Source organism: Apiospora kogelbergensis, assembly GCF_038363985.1.
Source record: "Apiospora kogelbergensis strain CBS 113332 chromosome Unknown utg000001l_segment0_segment0, whole genome shotgun sequence".
In the NCBI taxonomy this organism is placed as follows: Eukaryota; Fungi; Ascomycota; class Sordariomycetes; order Amphisphaeriales; family Apiosporaceae; genus Apiospora; species Apiospora kogelbergensis.
The window spans coordinates 5,451,047-5,468,454 of NW_027117418.1; the positions used below are offsets into that span (position 1 = coordinate 5,451,047).

Consider the following 17,408-nt stretch of genomic DNA (forward strand, 5'->3'; position numbering starts at 1 on the left):
GAATAGAAATCGAAATGCACCGGCCCGTTAGCCCAGACCCAAGGAAGGGATAGGATTCGGCCACACTCTAGGGTAAGTCACATTCCTGGCAACAAAAAATGTGGTACGTTGGCCTATGGATGAGCGAGGGGTACTGCAAATTGACTATCTGGGTTCTCTCTTTCGTCGTGGCTCCATAATCTCGGCTACAGACTGGCTTATAGCGTTCCCCTGAGTGCCAGGCAAATACCTACAGTTATGTGCACTAACACCTACCAAGGGAATATTTAGAGCTTGTAAAGTCTGACCTCGTCTCCCTCAACCATGGAGCTCTGGATGCGCTTGTTCTTGCGCTGGTAGAATATGCTCAGGCCAATAGCCCCGATCGTCACCACGAATAGCATGGCACAGTTCACGCCATGCCCCGTAGGGTAGCCCTTTTGGCTTCATCTGCCTTGTAGATCCATACCCCGGGTATCTGACCCAGCCCTGCTCCGATACTCACATTGATAGCGATGGCGAGCCCCGTCGAGGCCGTGGTCCAGATGTTGGACGAGAGCCAGCCCAGCATTGGCGGGACGCATGCGAAGGCCCCGGCCGAGCCGATGACGAGGGTGGCATAACGGCCACCGTAGTTGTCGGGGGGAGGACAGCTGATACGAGGAACGCGATGGCGCCGACGAAAGCAGCACCTGCGCAATGATATCCACGGCTGTTGAAGTGGTCGGCAGACCAGGAGACGAGAATCTGTGAAACTGTGTTTCCTTCTGTTAGTTCCGTCGGAAACCGGATGGTTACCCAGAATACGCTTACCATATGCTGCCTGCAAATTCCTGTGGTTAGCACCTCATCATACCATAGCTAAGCTGCGATCTGTTACTTACTGCATAAGGGGGTACAGACATGAGCTGAGCCTCCAGGTCCTTATACCCCAATCCCTGCGTGATCGATGGCACGAACAGCGACAAGGAGCTAAAGGGCAGGGAGACCGCAAAGTAGATGGCGTAGTGCCCGTACAGCCGCCAATCCGTGATGGTGGCCTTGGCATCCTCCCAGCTGACGCCCTTGCCCTCGCCCTTGCTACCTTCGAGGTAGAGCCGCTGGACGGCTAGGTCCTTCTCGGCCTCAGAGAGCCAGTTGGCACGCTCCGGGAAGTCGGGCAGGAAAAAGAATACGGCAACGGCGGAGAGGCAAGAGGGAATGCCCTCGATCCAAAAGAGCCAGCGCCAGGCGGCGTGGCCGGCGGCGCCGTTCATGTGACCGATGCCGTAGGCGATGGCGCCGCCAAAGGCCCCCCCGCCAGCGTCGCACTCGCCAGGATGAAGGCCACGCGCACGCTGCGCTCGTCGCTCTTGTACCAGAAGGTCAGGTAGTACACGAGGCCTGGGAACAGCCCCGCCTCGGCGGCGCCCAGCAGGAACCGGACCACGGTTACCTCGGCGTAGGTTTTGGTGCCGCCCAGACCGATAGTGATGGCGCCCCAGATGAACATGATGATGGCCAGCCAGCGCGATGGGCGAAGCTTCTTAAGCATGATGTTGGATGGCACCTCGAAGAGCTAACCGTAGAGGAAGGACGGCTGTTAGACAGGGTCGCTAGTTCTCTTGGGTGGGAGACGCTTGCGCTTACGCCCCTTTCTCGCCTACGGGCACCAAACAAAGACTTACGAAGTACCCAATCAGGAATATCATCAGCGCAACGTTGAACTGATAGTTCGTCATGCCGTTTTGAGTCTGCATATCGTCATGGCTGGAGTTGTTCAGGATCTTGGCGTTGCCAATGTTGGACCTGTCGAGGTAACAGAGGAAGTAGATGCCGGCCGAGAGCGGAATGATGCGCTTGTCCTGTCTCCAGAGCAATTTGCGCTCCGCAGCGTTCGAGGCCAGGATAGTGTTGACGGCGGCCTGGCTGTGGATCAGTCGACCTCCAGCTTCGTGGCCCATATCCTTCACTTACATGTTTGCTATGAAGCCCCTCGGCATGCTGGCCACGGGTCTCGGGCTTCTCCCCACTTTCTGACATGTTGTCGTCACTTGCTGCTTCGGATTCAGTGCCAGATAGGCAGGTTGCTTAACCAAGAAAAGAAAAGAGACAAATACGGCAAATCCGGAGAATCGGACAGCAGTTGGAAGAGGCTATGCCGCCTTCAAATAGTATGTGTGTGCGGTGTAGATGCAAAACTTTAGTCGCTACGCAACACAACATGTATTTCGTATCAAAACATGGCTGACCACCCATCCGGGAGGAGCTGCATCTAGTCCCGTGGTGCGTGGGCTTCGGATCTTGGTGTCACCTTCCAGAAGTACCTGTACGCGGCGTGAAGCCGTCAAATCAAGAACCCCCGAGCTTGCACTGTCGCCCAATCAACAACAACAAAGCTACTGCATGAACTGCGGGGAAATGTATGCAGTCCAGTCCTAGGGAAGTGTTTGAATGATAGACCATCCCTGGCGAATGCAAGGGTAAAGGTTGTCTGCTTACCTTGCTTACCTTACCTCGGGAGCCCGCGATGCGTGTCGGCTAATATGGGGGATTCTGCCGGTAGTTGTCTTTTGCTTGGAGGGGCGGCTGTCGGCGGGAAGGGAGACCTGGAAGATTATTTCTTCCGCGTGTTGTGTTAGACGAACACGAGAATCCGGGAACGCGAGGCAGGCCCGGGATTTCTCCAATGGGGTGGCGTCTCATGGTGTCTGACCACGACTCTCAGCACGGAGACGGCCGGGTCTGGCGGATAAGGCGGAGCTGAACGTCAGCTGCGCCTACCGGGAAGCCGTGCGAGTCCAAGGGGCGACTCCCGATTGGCTGCTGCCAGCCGACCCGGAGTCCATGCTGCCATCTGGCATGCACCAGGAGGCCCTTGTGCCTGTCGAGCTTTCTTCCTCGACGTCCTGTACGATGTCGTAGCTGCCAAGGGAAATTACGAGCAAGCCATGTGTATAAAAGGACGTGCTGTCTAGGCACTCGGGATGGGAGGCTGACACCATCAAGAACCCTTATTTGAACCGCTGCATCCGACACGGTTCCATCTCGCATTTGGACTGAACTTCGAGTATCATACATCCACAACCCAACAGCATCGCTCAAGATGCAGGTCCGCACTGCCATAACGGCTGTCCTCGGCAGCAGCATCTCCTTCTCAGCTGCCGCGCCGCACCCACGGGCCAACATCCCTTCCGAGCTGAACATTACAGGACTCGCTGCTTCCACCGAGTCTGGTAAGCCGGCCGCGCAGTGAGTAGCCCCATTCTTGGATTTCTTCCCCCTTTCTGTGCTCTTTAATACAGAGAAGACTGGCTACTCCCTATGTAGCAAGTAATCGAGTGGCTTGACTGACCATCTCATGCCAGTTTCGCCTTCGCCGTAAGCATCCCTGGAGGCGGCGACGCAATTAAGTGCTCGTTCTACGGCCGCGCTGCTGCTGGCGGGCTCTTGCCTGACGTCGCCTGGCGACCCTGCGACGACCCGACCGTCCAGTGGCAGTTCCGGCACGAGCCCTCGCGACCGGGCACCAGCGGACCGTATTTGTTGGTCGTGACGTACCGAGTGGATGCTCAGACGGGACAGCGCGTTGGGGGGTTCAAGGAATGGCAGGCGAGCCTCTTTCCTGCGGAAGAGTCTCCCGACGGGATTACGCAGTCCTACAAGGGCGAGTCAAATTTTGTGGTTGCCAACCTCTCAGAGGGGTATGAGCTGGCTAGAGGAGGGATGGAGGCTAGGTAGAATCGATTTTGGCCTGGAGTCGTGTCTTTACCGTCAGACGAGTTAATCAAGCCGGAAACGCCGAAGTTCCATACTTGTAAGCTATCGTAGACCACATGCGATTGCAGTACCAAAGTCTCAATGCCTGGGTCCTCTGCAGAAACTCTTTCGTAGCCTTGGCCCCCTTTTCGGAAGCTCTCTGCCTCTCCTCTTCCAGCAATCTTGCCCGTTTCGCCGACGAGGCCCTCCTCCCCGCCATTTTCATAGCCCGCCGCGCCTTTGCCTCACCCTCATGTCTTGTTTGTTCATCATCTCCTGCCGCAGCCAGTCCTGATCCCGCCATAACCATATATCGGGTGTGTTCTGCTGGTAGGAGTGCGCGCTGTGGCCGAAGATGGGGTAATTTGGTTTATCCCAAGACCCTGATCCGTGGCGCAGGAGGTTACCTCCAGAACGGTTGTCCAGACCACTCCATGTCGGATTCCTTGTTCTGGAGGTTGGAGATTTCAATTTTTCGGGGAACGGAATTACAATAGTCTGTTGCCCAAGTTTATCTTCATGACTGCCCTTCGTTTGGTGACCAGGCCCCTTTTGCCACTTCACTGCATCAAACTCCGCGCGGAAAGGGTTCGTAGATGTTTGCGCACCTGGTCGGGGGGTTAACTTGGCATTGATGGCTATGGCTTTCGGCAATTTCGATTTCGGTGATAAGTAGATATCCTGATCTGTATTCTCCGGTCTTCGAACGCGGTTAGGAAGCTTGGAAGCGTCGGTCTTGATCCTCCCTGAATTGATCGAGTCGCCCGCACCCCCCCCATTTACGGCCGCTCCTCAGATTGACAGACGGAGGCTCAGTCTCCATCTCGGAGACTCCAGGGATGGTGATGCAGGGCCAAAAGCAGATTCACCGGTCGGCATTATTGCACCAGAAGCGAACAAAGAGGTTATCTGCAAACAGCGACCTCAGCCGGCAGGTCAGCACCCATCATATCCAAGACGAAGGTAGGCAATTTGATGTAGAGTGGTCTGAGGTTTGGATATTATTGACTATGGACCTACGGATTCCTCTTCCTGGTGTAACTGAAGGGGCTGCAAATACATCGGGTCAGCCTTGGGAGGCACCTACGGACGTGATGCATCCACAATCCTTCCAAATCAGAGAAATAATCGTTGCTCAAAAGGCAGGCCAACTGGTATGAGCTGGTGGGCTTTGTCAGGGGCCCAGTTGGTAGAGCCATTAGCTTTTACCGGAATAAGAATGCCGCTTGTGGCGCGACTGGATGACATGCATCGTGAAGCACGGCGAATTTGCGAGAAAGGATATCATAATTGATCCAGACGCCGAGCTGCTGTATGATTGAGTCGTACAAAAGCAACAGGGAAAGAGGAAGATCAGGCAGGGTCACAGCACCAGGAATGGAAGGTGTCGGCCTATGGCTTCGCGGCCACAATGCGATACGTCGTCGTCGACAAGCGCATGTTGTCCATCTTCACAAAGGCCTGGCCGTCGAGACAGAGTCGGTTGACCAGCGTCTTGAAGTGCGAGGGCACCAGGTGGAGCTTCACACCGGCCAGAATAGCTTGCCGCATGGCTCGAAAGTAGATGTCCACCTTGTCGATCAGTGGAGCCTGGAGGTCGTCGATGCTGGGATTGTCGGAGCGCGAGACGCTAAAGCCGGCATTCCGTAGGGCTGCTTCGAAGCTGGTAGGGGTTGGGGTCCCGACAGCGCCAATCAACGGCTTCACCCGGCGCATGAGCTCGGCATGCTCGGCGTTGTAGGGGTCGTATGCCGGCAAGCTGACCCAGTCACAGAGGACAAACTTGGCACCTGGCTTGAGAATCCGGAAAATCTCGTGGAAGAGAGCTCGCGGGTCTCTGCACAAACTCAAGGCCTGGATCTCGTAGAATGCATCGAATGACGCGTCAGCAAAGGGGAGAGGCAGATCGTTCTGGTCGTGCTCCACGAATCCGTTATCCAGCCCCAGTTCCTGGTTGAAGCTGGTGGCTTGTGCGATCTGATTGGGGTCAATGTTTAACCCCGTAACTTGCGCTCCAGTGTATTTGGCCATATGCGCAGCGACACGCCCGCGGCCACACCCCAGATCCAAGACTTTGTCGCCTGCTTTCAGGCCCAGGTCTCTGGCAACCGCCTCCTCAAACAGCAGTTGATTATCCAGGACGGATGCTTGCTTGTCCATCTGCGGCGGGATATACATCTTCTCTACATCGCCGAGAGCACACCTGGTATAATGTCAATAATAGCCCCGGTTTCGCATTGTACATATCCAGAAACAATGCATCCATCCCAGAGGAGGGACTCACAGATGGTTCATGATGCCGTAGTAGGATCGGAGGCATGACCCTACGCGTTGTTGATAATCTGGGCCCAAGGCGTCGATCATTTCCTTCTCATTCTCCCAGTCCAGGTTGTAAATGACATAAGAGTCCATGAAGTCGTCGACTTCTTTGGGCGTCAAGTTCCAGAGATGTTTGAAGGAAGCGCGGAACGTCTTCCATCTTTTCGTCGATGCAGAGCGATCTACAGGGGACGACTTCTTGTTTGGCGGCGCAAAGCCAAGTGTAGGCGCTAATGCATCGACCTTTTCATTGCTGGTGTTGCTTGACCTGGGACTCTCGCTGCTGGATTTGGCGGCGGCATCTAAGGACGGCAACTGCTGTGGTCGCGTAGGTGTGACAGCGGCCATGCTACCGGGTGTTGGAGACCGAAAGATAGAGAGGGAGAGAGGAAGAGGCGGGAGGCGGTATGTGTGTGCGTGCGTGCACGCGCGGGGCGATTCAAGTGAGAGTGAGAGAGAGATGGGGTGGTATGCCTGGTGTAGCGATGCGGTGTTACCCGGAACTGAGAGGGACAAGACAATGTGCAGGAAAACTAGGTTTTTTACGTTGAACAGTACCCGATCATCAGAAGGAAATCCAAACAAGGGAAGGCCCGGTCACGCAAGTGCAAGTTATGTCATATAATTTGATTTGATCGGTCCAAGGCAAGGCCTGGCTGGGTTGGATGTCCTGGGTTTCTTCGTCACTCGGATGTTGCGGGACCGCTGCTTACGAATAAAGGTGATAGTATCCGAGAAATGATCTGATAGACACCGGAGACGGCCAAGCTCCGGATTAGTCCACGCAGATTTCGTGGAGCGCACATAGATGTAAGTAAAAAAAAAACACGGCAGGCCCCAAGGGCCAAAGGGCCAAAGGGATCCAGTAATTTCCTGTTCTTACGCGGCAGGGCCGGGCAAGGTGAGGTAGAGTAGAATTGGATGGGATGATGGACTCACAGGGACGACCGGTGACTCCCGTCGGTTTGCTGCTGGCTTGAGTGACTGGTGACTAACCAGAGAGAAAAAGCACGGCGTGGGAATTTAACATTGGATCCAATCTCGCAGAGGCTCCAAGCACATGTTGTCATGTTGATGGTGCCACTTCATCATGGCTGCCCGCTGCCCCTCCTTGTCAACTGACAGCTGGACAGATCTGCAGGCACCCATCATTTCCTCCCACCATTTCCTCTGCTCCCGTAAAGCCCGGGCCGGACCCCCGGCTCCAGTCAGAGGCACGCTTTCCTCCCGCCGCCTAAACTTTCGTCCCTAGGCGTTACTGCCTTCCCGGGGGTCGAACAACCGACCTTGAGAGAGGATGCTATCCCATGCCATCCAGTCGCCAGAGTCGTTCCACGCCGGGAAACATCCTCCAAGCGTGTCTGTCGTCTTTTCAAGAAGTCCGCCCAATGTCAGTCTTCCCCTTTTCCGGGCTCCATGCAAGCTCTGGTTGGGGCAGGTCCGTTTTCGTCCTCAGCCCAAGCTGAGCAACATTATTGACAAGCCATGCGTGCATCAACATAGCTAGATGCGATCAAACGACTGCACCGTCTAGTCACAGGAAACTGCGCCGTGTTGGAAAGTGTTGTTGAAATAAGCTTCGAGGGAAGCCGTCGGTGACCCATGGCCCGCAGCAAATGCCATCCAATACGGGCCTGAGCATGTTGGCTTTCTTGGCTTAGCTCAGCGGATCAGAGGCAGGCCTGACTCGTGTCTTGAGCTGAGGAAGATAGATGAGGGGGACAAACCACGTGCCAACCGGCATCCCGCTTACGCGCTGGACTATTTATTCATGGACATGACATGAAGAATGCGGGCAGTGTCTCCTGCACGCTGCCATGGCTGCATCCGACCCCTGGCACGTCGGGCAAGTGTGCCTCGTGTAACCAATGCATCTTGTTTGCAGTCTAAGTACGAACCGAAAATGGCAATGAATCCTCGGTCCATCGGGGCAGGTAGAGTGTCCCGAGATGGGTTGAATCGACTAGCTACCTAGCTAGCCTTGCCGTCCCCTGACGATGGCGCTGCATCTTATCTGCATACGTCTCACGTCTAACCCACCTTGCCCGGATCACTCGGGCATGCCCCGGCCCATTGTGCCAAATCAGGTCTGCTATAGACAAGCGCGTTGCCGCTGTCTCCCCGCATGCCGGTCCGGAAAGGTGCTGCATGCTGGCCACGGATTTGTTCGTGACATGCCCCATAGCAGCAATAAACATCCGAGTACCAATTAACATTCGGCTAAGGGAGGATTCATCCATTTGTTCCCACCTGAACCTTCCCGTCAGCTGGGGTGGTGTTGGAGTGGCGTGTTTTCTTTCCACCCGCCTCATGAAAGATGGCTTCCAGGGTCTTGAGGTTGCGCGAAACAGTGTCGTGATCTGTCCCCTTAATGGATGCAGCGCCGAAATCGAGGCAGTCTTCGAACTCGCTGTCCTCTCCTCTCCAACATTCTTCCATGTAGAGCTGGCCTTTATGTCCGATCATGGCATCGGTCTCGGCGAAGTACGCACGTATCTTGAGCCTTGGCCTTTCTTCTCCAAGACCCCTGCTCCTCTCCAGCTCAGCCAAGCCACGGACGAATGCTGGATAATCGTCGCACTTGCCCCACGTCCCACTCGCTCCTTTTTTCAAGCACTGCAATGCCTCGCTGTCTGCTCCTACTGTTTGCCCTTCGAACATTATCTTGGGTATTTGCTCGTTCAGTTCTGTTTGCAAATTGCCAGCAAACCCATACTTCTTCTCCAGTCGCCGAGAAAACCCGTGGCGCCCAGCACTGCTGCTATCCATTTTACCAAAAATGGCGCTGGCGGTTTTGGTAAGTATTGCCCCGCTTGAAGCAAAGGCAGGTTGCGCCTTGGTGACAAAGAGTCGCGGAATATGGTGCCAGGCGCTGAAAGCTGGTGCTGGTACGTACTGAGCCACTTGGAGAGATACGACCCGAGAGTGGGTGGGATGTACAAACGGTGCTATACGATGTTAGTGTGTACCAATGTATGGGATTGCCGCATATCTCATTGGCCGATCATCCAAATCTGGCCTGCCGGCTGGCATCAACCTACCGAATAATGCTACGAACGGTTTGGTAGGGCTCAAGATATCACGGAAGTGATACAAGAGGTTCAGGCTGTAAATGGTGCCACTGCTGTGCGACACAAGTGCAACGTGGTCGATACCGAGATGCTTGAGGAGTGCAGGCACTGTTTCCAGCCAGACTGCGAGTCTCTGTGCAAGCGGCACGTTGGTGGAATAGCCCATCTCAGGACTATCGGGCGACCAGCATGTTAGATTATCAAGGATCAGACCAAATTCCATCTGCGCCGGCAGTCTTTGAATACTGCTGCTCTGCAAATACATACCGGTCAATGGCCAGAACACGTACGCCCAGCTTTTGCCCCATTGCATGCAGAGGATAGACTCCAAACAGACGCGAGGAAAACATGCCGGGAATGTATAGCATGGTCGGCACCGCATTGGGGTCGTCGCCCGCATCGCGCCCTGAATCGGAGTAGCTCACGACGAGTGCCTCATGGTCAGTTGTGGCTGGCAATGTGAATCGTTGGTGAAAGCGCTCGTTTGCCAAGTAGGCAACGGCTTGGTCCCGAACCGAAGTTGCCACTGCACCGCCCGTAGACTCTGCCATGTCTTTTCTGTACGTTTTTGACGTATCTAAAAAGAACAAGCTGCCTGGGCGATGGGGAGGATCGGTGGTCTTGGGAAGTGTTGCCTAATCAAAGAGATTACGTAGTTGGTGGTGGTAGGTTCAATAGCGAGCAACAAGGTACGGCGTATATCCAAGCACCCCACATCACGGGTCATCATCCAATCACACACACACACACACACCATGCATACCTACCACCTCCCGTACTTGCTCTTGCTGACAGCTGTAGTGTTGTGGTGCTGTGGTGCTGTACTAACGAGATAACGCGTACGTAGGCGAACTAATACACTCATAAGACTAGACTAAAGCAGATGGCATTGCAGTGCCTCATCGCACAGGCATAGAGATGCCATTGGTGGCGACCGGACCCTCAGGGCTACTAACAGCGACGGGCGATGAGGCCACCCCATTCTTATAGTCCTTTAGCACGAGGCAGCCCTCGAAGTACGCCTGCACCTCGTCAAAGTCCTCCAATTCACCAACCCACGCGACATACTGATCCGGCCGGACGATGACGACGCAGCCGCGCTCCTTGTCGACGCCGTAGTTCTTGTACGCATCGCCAAAGCCCTCGTGGTAGCTGACATCGTCCACGTAGACCTTGTCGTAGCTCCAGCCCGTGGCCTTGCGGAACGGGTGGAGCACTTCGGGGAAGTCCCGCAGCAGTTCCGTGTCCCAGCGCTTGGCCGAGTGAATCGTCAAGATTTCCACCACGCTATGCAGCCCGTCGCAAACGCCGCCGTCGCCGCCGCTGATGGAACGGTGCAGGAAACTTCCCGGCGCATCTAGCTTGGCGCAGAACGACTCGATACGCTCTTTCTGCTGCGCACTGTGAATGTTGCCCGCGAACAACACGACTCGGAACCGTCCGTCGGCCGGCAGCCGCTGCTGGAATTGCCATGGCTGCGCGGAGGACTGGTTCAGGACCTGGAAACTATTGAAGCGCATGCCGACAGGGATGCCAGTCGCCAGTGCCTGCTTCCGGCTGAAATCCGCCTCTGACATGGCTACGGAAGGTGGCGCCACTGCACTGCCGTCGCCCTGATCCTCGGCGTTACCAGGCTTGAGGACTAGGTTGCTGGGCCCATAGTTGACCGAGAGGCCGCAGGCAAACATGTTACCCTGAACGAAGGCCTCCTTGAACTCATCCATGGAGACTCCCTCGGCGTCCTATAAGAGTGTTACTTGACATTGAATTCCCAGGGGTGAGGGGATATCGTTTCTTTGCTTACCAAGATATCCTTTGCTGGCCTCCCGGAGAAGAGGCGGGCAAAGCGGTTATCGAAGTCGATCAGGTCTCGGGCAATGCGCCGACGCTCACTTTGGTACGTCTTGAGGATGTTAGGCTGTGCGATACCTCGACAGACGAGGCCGAGCTTCCACCCGAGGTTGTAGCAGTCTTGCATCGAGATGTTCATGCCTTGGCCAGCCTTGGGTGAATGCGTGTGCACGGCGTCGCCGGCCAGGAACACGCGTTGGTGGGCGTCAAAATTAGTGCCCACGCGCTGTCCGATTTGGTAGGCAGTCCACCAGTCGCAGACCTCATAATCGATCTTGTACGGATCGATGATCTTCTTGGCTGCGTTGAAGATAAAGTCAGGGGTGATCTTGGTGCGATCCGCGCGTCCAGATGCATCTGGCTTAACCTCCACAAGCTGAATGTACAGCCGCACCAGGTTGTTCTCGCGTGGGATGATCATGAGACTGCCATGGGTGGCAGAGTGGATTGCACATCGGCAACGAATATCCGCTGAGCAAAGTTGCGCATCAGTATTGATCACATCGCTCCGGGCTTGATATACTCACGAAAGTCGGTAAATGGGATGATGTCCATGACACCCCATATCATATCAGTGGCTTCACCTTCAAGCTCAAAGCCGAGTGTGGTTCGAGTCCAACTCCGAGCACCGTCGCACCCGATGACATACTTAGCATGAACCGTTTCGCCGGTTCCCGCTCTGCCGTAAGTCTGCCTGATTAGGGCATCTTCATCCGCCTCTTGAAACAGATTGCTTCGGAAGAGACCATCCGAGACCTTGCTGCCTCCAAGCTGCCTAGGTGCCGCCTCTTCTTCCGTCAAGAACCGCAGCTTGACGGTGACGGGATAAGCATTCTGGTCTTCGACTTTGCTCTGGTCAATCTCAAGAGATTCTGGCAGAACCCCTCGCTCAACTTTGATGGTGTCATTGGAATACTTCTTGATATTGTCGAGGAAGAAGCGCTCAATGCGGCCTTGGTGTAATGTGCTCTGCTGGAGACGTGAGAGGCCAACAGGCGTATCTGGTACACGGTCTGAACGTCTGATGATGCCGTACTCGTCCGGGTTCTAGGAGAGTCACTACCGGTGCCCCACGAAGGCGATTTTCACGACCAAAACTTACCCATAGACATATCTATATGGCTTTAGCGTTAGCATACGGCACTCGAGTGTCTTTGAGTGAGGCCTTCGCTTGGTGCATACCTCTATCATATGATTGGCCTCCTTCCAGGCTCTGTCACCAAATCCGAGACTATCCAACATCTCGAGACTGCGAGCATTCAAACCATCAGCTTGACCGCAGAACACCTTATTCGGGCAGTATGTCAGTCATCACCTCAAGACCAAAGACGGGGGTTCAGGGGCCCACGGGGACGACGAGATGTCTCGTCCAAATAGTACCTTTGTATTCCTCTTATCAATAATGCGAGTCTTCAAACCCATGCGAGCCATCCAGGCGGCAGCCATGATACTTCAGGCAGTTAGCCTCCGACTCGTTATATTCTAGACCATGTAGTCTTACCCCGCAGGCCCTGCGCCGATGATCAAGCTGCGATGATGTTAGCTCCATGGCATCTCCATTCGGTGCTTTTTCTGTACTCACACATCGACAGTGGTTGTAGGCTGCGTGCCGTTCGTCTCGCCCGTGGCGGAAATACCAACCGTCGCCATGTCCGCTAGTTGGGTTTCTTTTCTTGGTTAAAGTTCAAGAGGGCAAGTTTCACGGGACCCTTCGAGTCGATTCCGAGTGTACTGGAAAAGGAGTTCGGGGAGCTGTCAGTTGGAGAAGACAACTACGAGTCGGAAGGGGTGGTCAACATTTAAACGTGATATGATAGCCTGCCGGCCAATAGAGTTGCAGTGCAACCCTCCCTCGCTGCGGCTTATATTGTGAGCTCACGTTGGTAGCGAGGTCTTCTAAGCGCAAATGATTTGTCTTGCATCCAGTTTACACGGGTTGCGCAGTTGGAGGGGTTGTTGTTGTGGATGATGACCCAGATGGTATGCCACATGGGCTAGTAGCAACTCCCGGATCATACACACCCCTTGTATACGGGCTGAGCTAGTCTGCCAGACGTTGTGCGGCATCCGAGCCCGGAAAGGGGACTAAATTGGAGAATCGAGCAGCATTACATTCGTATGTGGCATGAAGCCCGAGGGCCCCGGAGCTGCGCTTCATACGATATGATATCTAGAGACTGCTTTGGGGTCCAAGCCAATCTGTTTCCAAGGTTCAACGGTCCAGAAAGCATGGGGCATTCTCAAACAGATAAAAGGGTGCGGCCGTTGTCGCAAATACCAGGCCATCTGACATTGATTTGGTAAGAACGATATATCCCAAGACAGGACCCAACCCCAAACCAGACACAGGGCTGCGTCACTCTACTCTATGTTCGGTCAGGTAGACAGTACCCAAGTATCCAAGATACCGAGGCCTTTGCTCTTTGTGGCAGTCTGGGACAGGGACAGGGAGTCCAGCGGAACCGGGGGGTGTTCTAATCAGCGAGCAACGCCAGAGAGACTTGTATGTAATTGCATTGCCCATCCCTCCCCCGGCACGTGTCGTAGCGAAGCGTCGGGTTCTGGTCACTGTGGCCTTTTCGGTTATCCATCTTTTGGAGTTGCGCCTCTGCGTGGGTGCGGGGAAGCATGAGATCCAGCCATTCCGGGCTCGGCTACTCTTGGCCTGCCTGTCGGGGGGGATGCAAATGGAAGGTGGCAGTGGCGCCACAAGACGCCCTCGGGGCTTTTTGACTTCGGATAGGCGTTCTTGGACCCCAACTCCCGCTGAGTTAGGCCGATGTACCGAGACGGGGCGCAGTCTTTCGAGCATGCGACGGCGCGGGAACGTACATGAGGCAAGGTAGGGAGGTTAGTTGACAGTTTGACAGGAAACGTAGGTAAGCAAGGAAGGGATACAGGAGATCTGAAACATACTGTATCAAAACAGGCTACCTTATGTAATCCATGACCCTTTTCCCGCGCATTACACCTGCGAGAAGACTTAACCATCACTCGGCAAAAGTGGGATACAATACTATACGTATATTTCGACCATCCCTTGCTCAGTTAATCTTCCTTCTATCCTGGCCAAGATGCCAGGCAAAGCAAAGCCTCCCTGCTGCTGAGATCTGGACCCCCAGCCTGGGCAGGTCTCCGTTTAGGCTGTGTTGTGTAACGATGTCGAGCAAAGGTAGCTTCGTTGGGCCGTCCAACGCAAGGCCGATATTTGCTCGCCGTAATGAGAAAATCAAACACGATGATCACCATACGATACAGCGCCACCCCTTGCACTTACCTACCTTCACCGCCCCCGTGTGTCAAGTACACAGGTATGGGGTGGTACACACGTATTGGGGTCCTGATCAGTTCGCGGGTGGATAAAGCCCAAGCACAGGTGATATCTCACTTCTGTTTCCCTGAGCCAATTTTAGGTATTCGTCATACCGGTATCGAGAAAAGTAGTACAGGATCCCATCTCAGATATTGTACCATGATAAGTATACGCGGTATCATTTGAGCACTTTACTGATCAACTCACATGGCTCTTTCCCGGTCTGCCTGCAAATGCATCGAATGTTTCGCAAAACGGATACCTGCTGGAAAGCCAGAACGGGCACGAAAACACACTCATATTATCAAAACTTACTGGTCGATTAACGATTGGTATGTCTGCCTGTTGAGTTTCCCGACAGCTTGACTTGACCTATTAAGATGGGAAGAGTTGCCAGCTCCGTGACATGTTTGCCACAAAAGACATGGAAACCTCGCCCTCAAAGCAGTCAGCTTCTTCCCTCCGATACTCTTCTCGGCTTTGTTATTAGATCCGCCCTAGCTGTTGAATTGCCAGCATGGACCCATCAGCAGCAGCCGCAATGACCACGGCGAAGGAGAGAGAAGGTCGGCTCTTCATCAGAGAAGTATGGGGCTTGACTGGAACAGCCATCGTCTTCGTCTTCCTCCGTTACTACGCCCGCTTAAAAGCCGTGGGCCTCAAGGGCTTGACTGCAGACGACTACCTGATGCTACCGGCCACTGTGTGTCAGCCCCCGCCTGTCTCTGTCCACTGGACCACCATGGGAAGGTGGAAAGTACAATTGCCTTACGGCGGCTGACATGTTGCATGAATAGGTGGTAATGTCGATCGAGTCGATGGCGGGATACATGGTTGTGGCCTGGTGGAAGGGCTTTGCCAACAATGGCATCTCGGATACAGACCGAGCCACTCTCGTGCGACAAGCAAGCCTCGATCTAAGCGGTCCAGCTGCGGAAGAAGTGCGGCTGCGCATAGGGGGCTCAAAGAATCATGTCCTTGGGCTCCTCATGTACACGACACTTATGTGGTTACTCAAAGGATGCTGGGCACTATACTACAATAGGTTGACGTGAGTAATAGAGCCCGAAATAGATGTTGTATCCATCCTACTAAGACAATACAACAGCGATGGTGTGCGAAACCGCAGATTACTGATCAAGGGCACCATTATCGTCTTGCCGGCTACCTACATCGGGTGTCTGCTAGTCGCCTTCCTCAAATGTGTGCCCTTCGACCACCATTGGCAGATATATCCCCAACCGGGCGTGAACTGTATGCCCGCGATATCCCCTTTGCAAACTATATTCGTCATGGTCATGAATACCGTGACAGACTTCTACCTCATGGCGATTCCGATCCCGGTAAGATTACGCAAACTTCCTCTTTTCTCCTCCGAAACCAAACGTCTCGCTTATTTGTGCTCACGGCTATGGTCAGATGATCTGGAAGTCCAAGCTCCCGCTTAGGAAGAAATTCATGATCATATTAATGTTTAGCGGCGCCATTTTGGAGATGGTGTTCGGCATCCTCCGCGCTGTGGCCATCCTCAAGGTCAGTATCCCCAAGGCCCAGTGGTTGACAGCGGTACATTTTCTCATCAGTTCATAATTATCGAAATACAGGAGGGCGACACCAATCCGGCCGAGTCAGGGTACTGGTCGATCCGCGAGTCTTTCGTCTCCTTTGTGCTCACCAACCTACCCATGGTGTACCCGCTCTTCCGCGAGTATTTCAACAATGTGCGCGGCAAGACCAAGTCGACGATAACTGCCAAATCGTCCGGCAACTCGTACCGGCTGGGCAGCTATCCACGCAAAAGCCGGAAGAACACCACCAACAACAACACCGGTGATACCCGCAGTCGAGACCCACACACCATCCCGAACGAGACCATTACATCTGACTCCAAGGAGAATATTTGCTTCGACACCGTGAAGCACCCGACGACTGGAGGCACAATCGGAGAAGACAGGTCATTCATGGATCTGCTCCAGGAGGAGGAGGAGACGGGCCACGGGGACCTAGAGGCGGGCCGTGGGGGCTATCAACCGTCATTCAAGGAATCAAACAGCCAAAGCAGGCCCTTCAACCCCCGGCACCAGCACAAGCCGAGCTCACATCAGATTACTATCACTACCGAGTACATGGTCTCCGATGGTGGAAAGAACAGGGCTCCGCCAGGTTCTGCCTACGCTTTTTAGTCTAATCTCCCTGCTGGATAGCGGCTGTTGTGATATACCGGGTTAAAAAAGGATCTTATCGAGGATACCTTAACCGTAATGCCCCGCTGTGGAGCTATACATATATATATCTCTATTCTTAGTAATATATCTATAACGATGCGGGTATATTCCCATTACCTTTATAACGTGTGAATATACCCGCTACCTTAAGCGTCTTTGTCAGTGTATCGTGTTCCGTCTAGCGTACTTTGCTCTTCGAAATCGATATTTTCGAACAGACTAGCAAGGGGCCATGTGAAAGTTGGTTTTACACCCAGTCAAGGTGTGCTGTTGGAGACTATTCATGCCTGCCCAGACGAAGTGGGCTGCGCTGGACCCCGACCTTTGGACCTTCGTGACAGGTGCTTACTAAAACGACCCATAGACGTCGCCCAACATGACAGGCGACGGCCTGCTAAGCCATTTCAGTGCAGCATCATGCATGCAATTGAGGCTGGTAGTGTGCGACTAGCAAGCGACACTCCATACACCAGAACACACACGGCCTGTATACATCAGACATCTGGAACCGAGCTCCGAGGTACATGTGGCAGCGGGATGGACGGGTCGACGCGACCGCCCCAGCAGTTGGTTGCAGGGCTGAAATCCGGACTGGCTGGTGAGGATTGGAAATCACTGCCGCCGAGATTGCACGGGGATCGAGGTCATTAGTGCGAGGCACAGCAGTTCTATTCTGGCTAGGTCCCGCGAGAGAGCGCGCCTAGCTTGAACAGCCATTGCCAACAAAGGCATGACTGCCCGCTCGGCATCCTTACCATGGTGGATCCATGCATCTCGTTAGGGAAGCGAACCAGCACAAGCGACCGATGCTGGCCACTTCTCCTGCCTCTTTCTGGTTCCCGATCATGCAGTTCGAGATTGTCGGTTAAGGGCTCGCGGACCCCGTCCTTTGGGTCGGGCTTGAGCAGCAGT

At 54.3% G+C, this 17,408-nt stretch overlaps 6 protein-coding genes across 6 annotated transcripts; 2 read left to right on the plus strand and 4 right to left on the minus strand.

Moving 5' to 3' along the window:
- Positions 1 to 266: 266 nt before the first annotated feature.
- Positions 267 to 2,001, minus strand: PG998_001751 (MFS transporter; the record flags this gene model as incomplete). Its single annotated transcript, XM_066868569.1, has 7 exons — positions 267 to 416; positions 485 to 734; positions 793 to 812; positions 864 to 1,289; positions 1,316 to 1,537; positions 1,647 to 1,883; positions 1,936 to 2,001. 7 exons carry the CDS (start codon positions 1,999 to 2,001, stop codon positions 267 to 269), a joined length of 1,371 nt encoding a protein of 456 aa, XP_066736984.1.
- Positions 2,002 to 3,064: 1,063 nt separating this feature from the next.
- On the plus strand, positions 3,065 to 3,699 carry PG998_001752 (uncharacterized protein; the record flags this gene model as incomplete). Its single annotated transcript, XM_066868570.1, has 2 exons — positions 3,065 to 3,210; positions 3,327 to 3,699. The coding sequence occupies 2 exons, from the start codon at positions 3,065 to 3,067 to the stop codon at positions 3,697 to 3,699; spliced, it is 519 nt and encodes a 172-aa protein (XP_066736985.1).
- A 1,410-nt stretch (positions 3,700 to 5,109) lies between these two features.
- Positions 5,110 to 6,384, minus strand: PG998_001753 (S-adenosyl-L-methionine-dependent methyltransferase; the record flags this gene model as incomplete). Its single annotated transcript, XM_066868571.1, has 2 exons — positions 5,110 to 5,920; positions 6,002 to 6,384. The coding sequence occupies 2 exons, from the start codon at positions 6,382 to 6,384 to the stop codon at positions 5,110 to 5,112; spliced, it is 1,194 nt and encodes a 397-aa protein (XP_066736986.1).
- A 1,884-nt stretch (positions 6,385 to 8,268) lies between these two features.
- On the minus strand, positions 8,269 to 9,658 carry PG998_001754 (uncharacterized protein; the record flags this gene model as incomplete). The annotated part of the gene is made up of 3 exons (XM_066868572.1): positions 8,269 to 8,984; positions 9,078 to 9,280; positions 9,375 to 9,658. 3 exons carry the CDS (start codon positions 9,656 to 9,658, stop codon positions 8,269 to 8,271), a joined length of 1,203 nt encoding a protein of 400 aa, XP_066736987.1.
- A 348-nt stretch (positions 9,659 to 10,006) lies between these two features.
- PG998_001755 (uncharacterized protein) lies at positions 10,007 to 12,608 on the minus strand (the record flags this gene model as incomplete). The annotated part of the gene is made up of 7 exons (XM_066868573.1): positions 10,007 to 10,849; positions 10,912 to 11,429; positions 11,486 to 11,979; positions 12,061 to 12,245; positions 12,339 to 12,408; positions 12,460 to 12,486; positions 12,541 to 12,608. The coding sequence occupies 7 exons, from the start codon at positions 12,606 to 12,608 to the stop codon at positions 10,007 to 10,009; spliced, it is 2,205 nt and encodes a 734-aa protein (XP_066736988.1).
- Positions 12,609 to 14,788: 2,180 nt separating this feature from the next.
- On the plus strand, positions 14,789 to 16,454 carry PG998_001756 (uncharacterized protein; the record flags this gene model as incomplete). The annotated part of the gene is made up of 5 exons (XM_066868574.1): positions 14,789 to 14,974; positions 15,069 to 15,322; positions 15,380 to 15,614; positions 15,691 to 15,837; positions 15,876 to 16,454. The coding sequence occupies 5 exons, from the start codon at positions 14,789 to 14,791 to the stop codon at positions 16,452 to 16,454; spliced, it is 1,401 nt and encodes a 466-aa protein (XP_066736989.1).
- Positions 16,455 to 17,408: the final 954 nt, after the last annotated feature.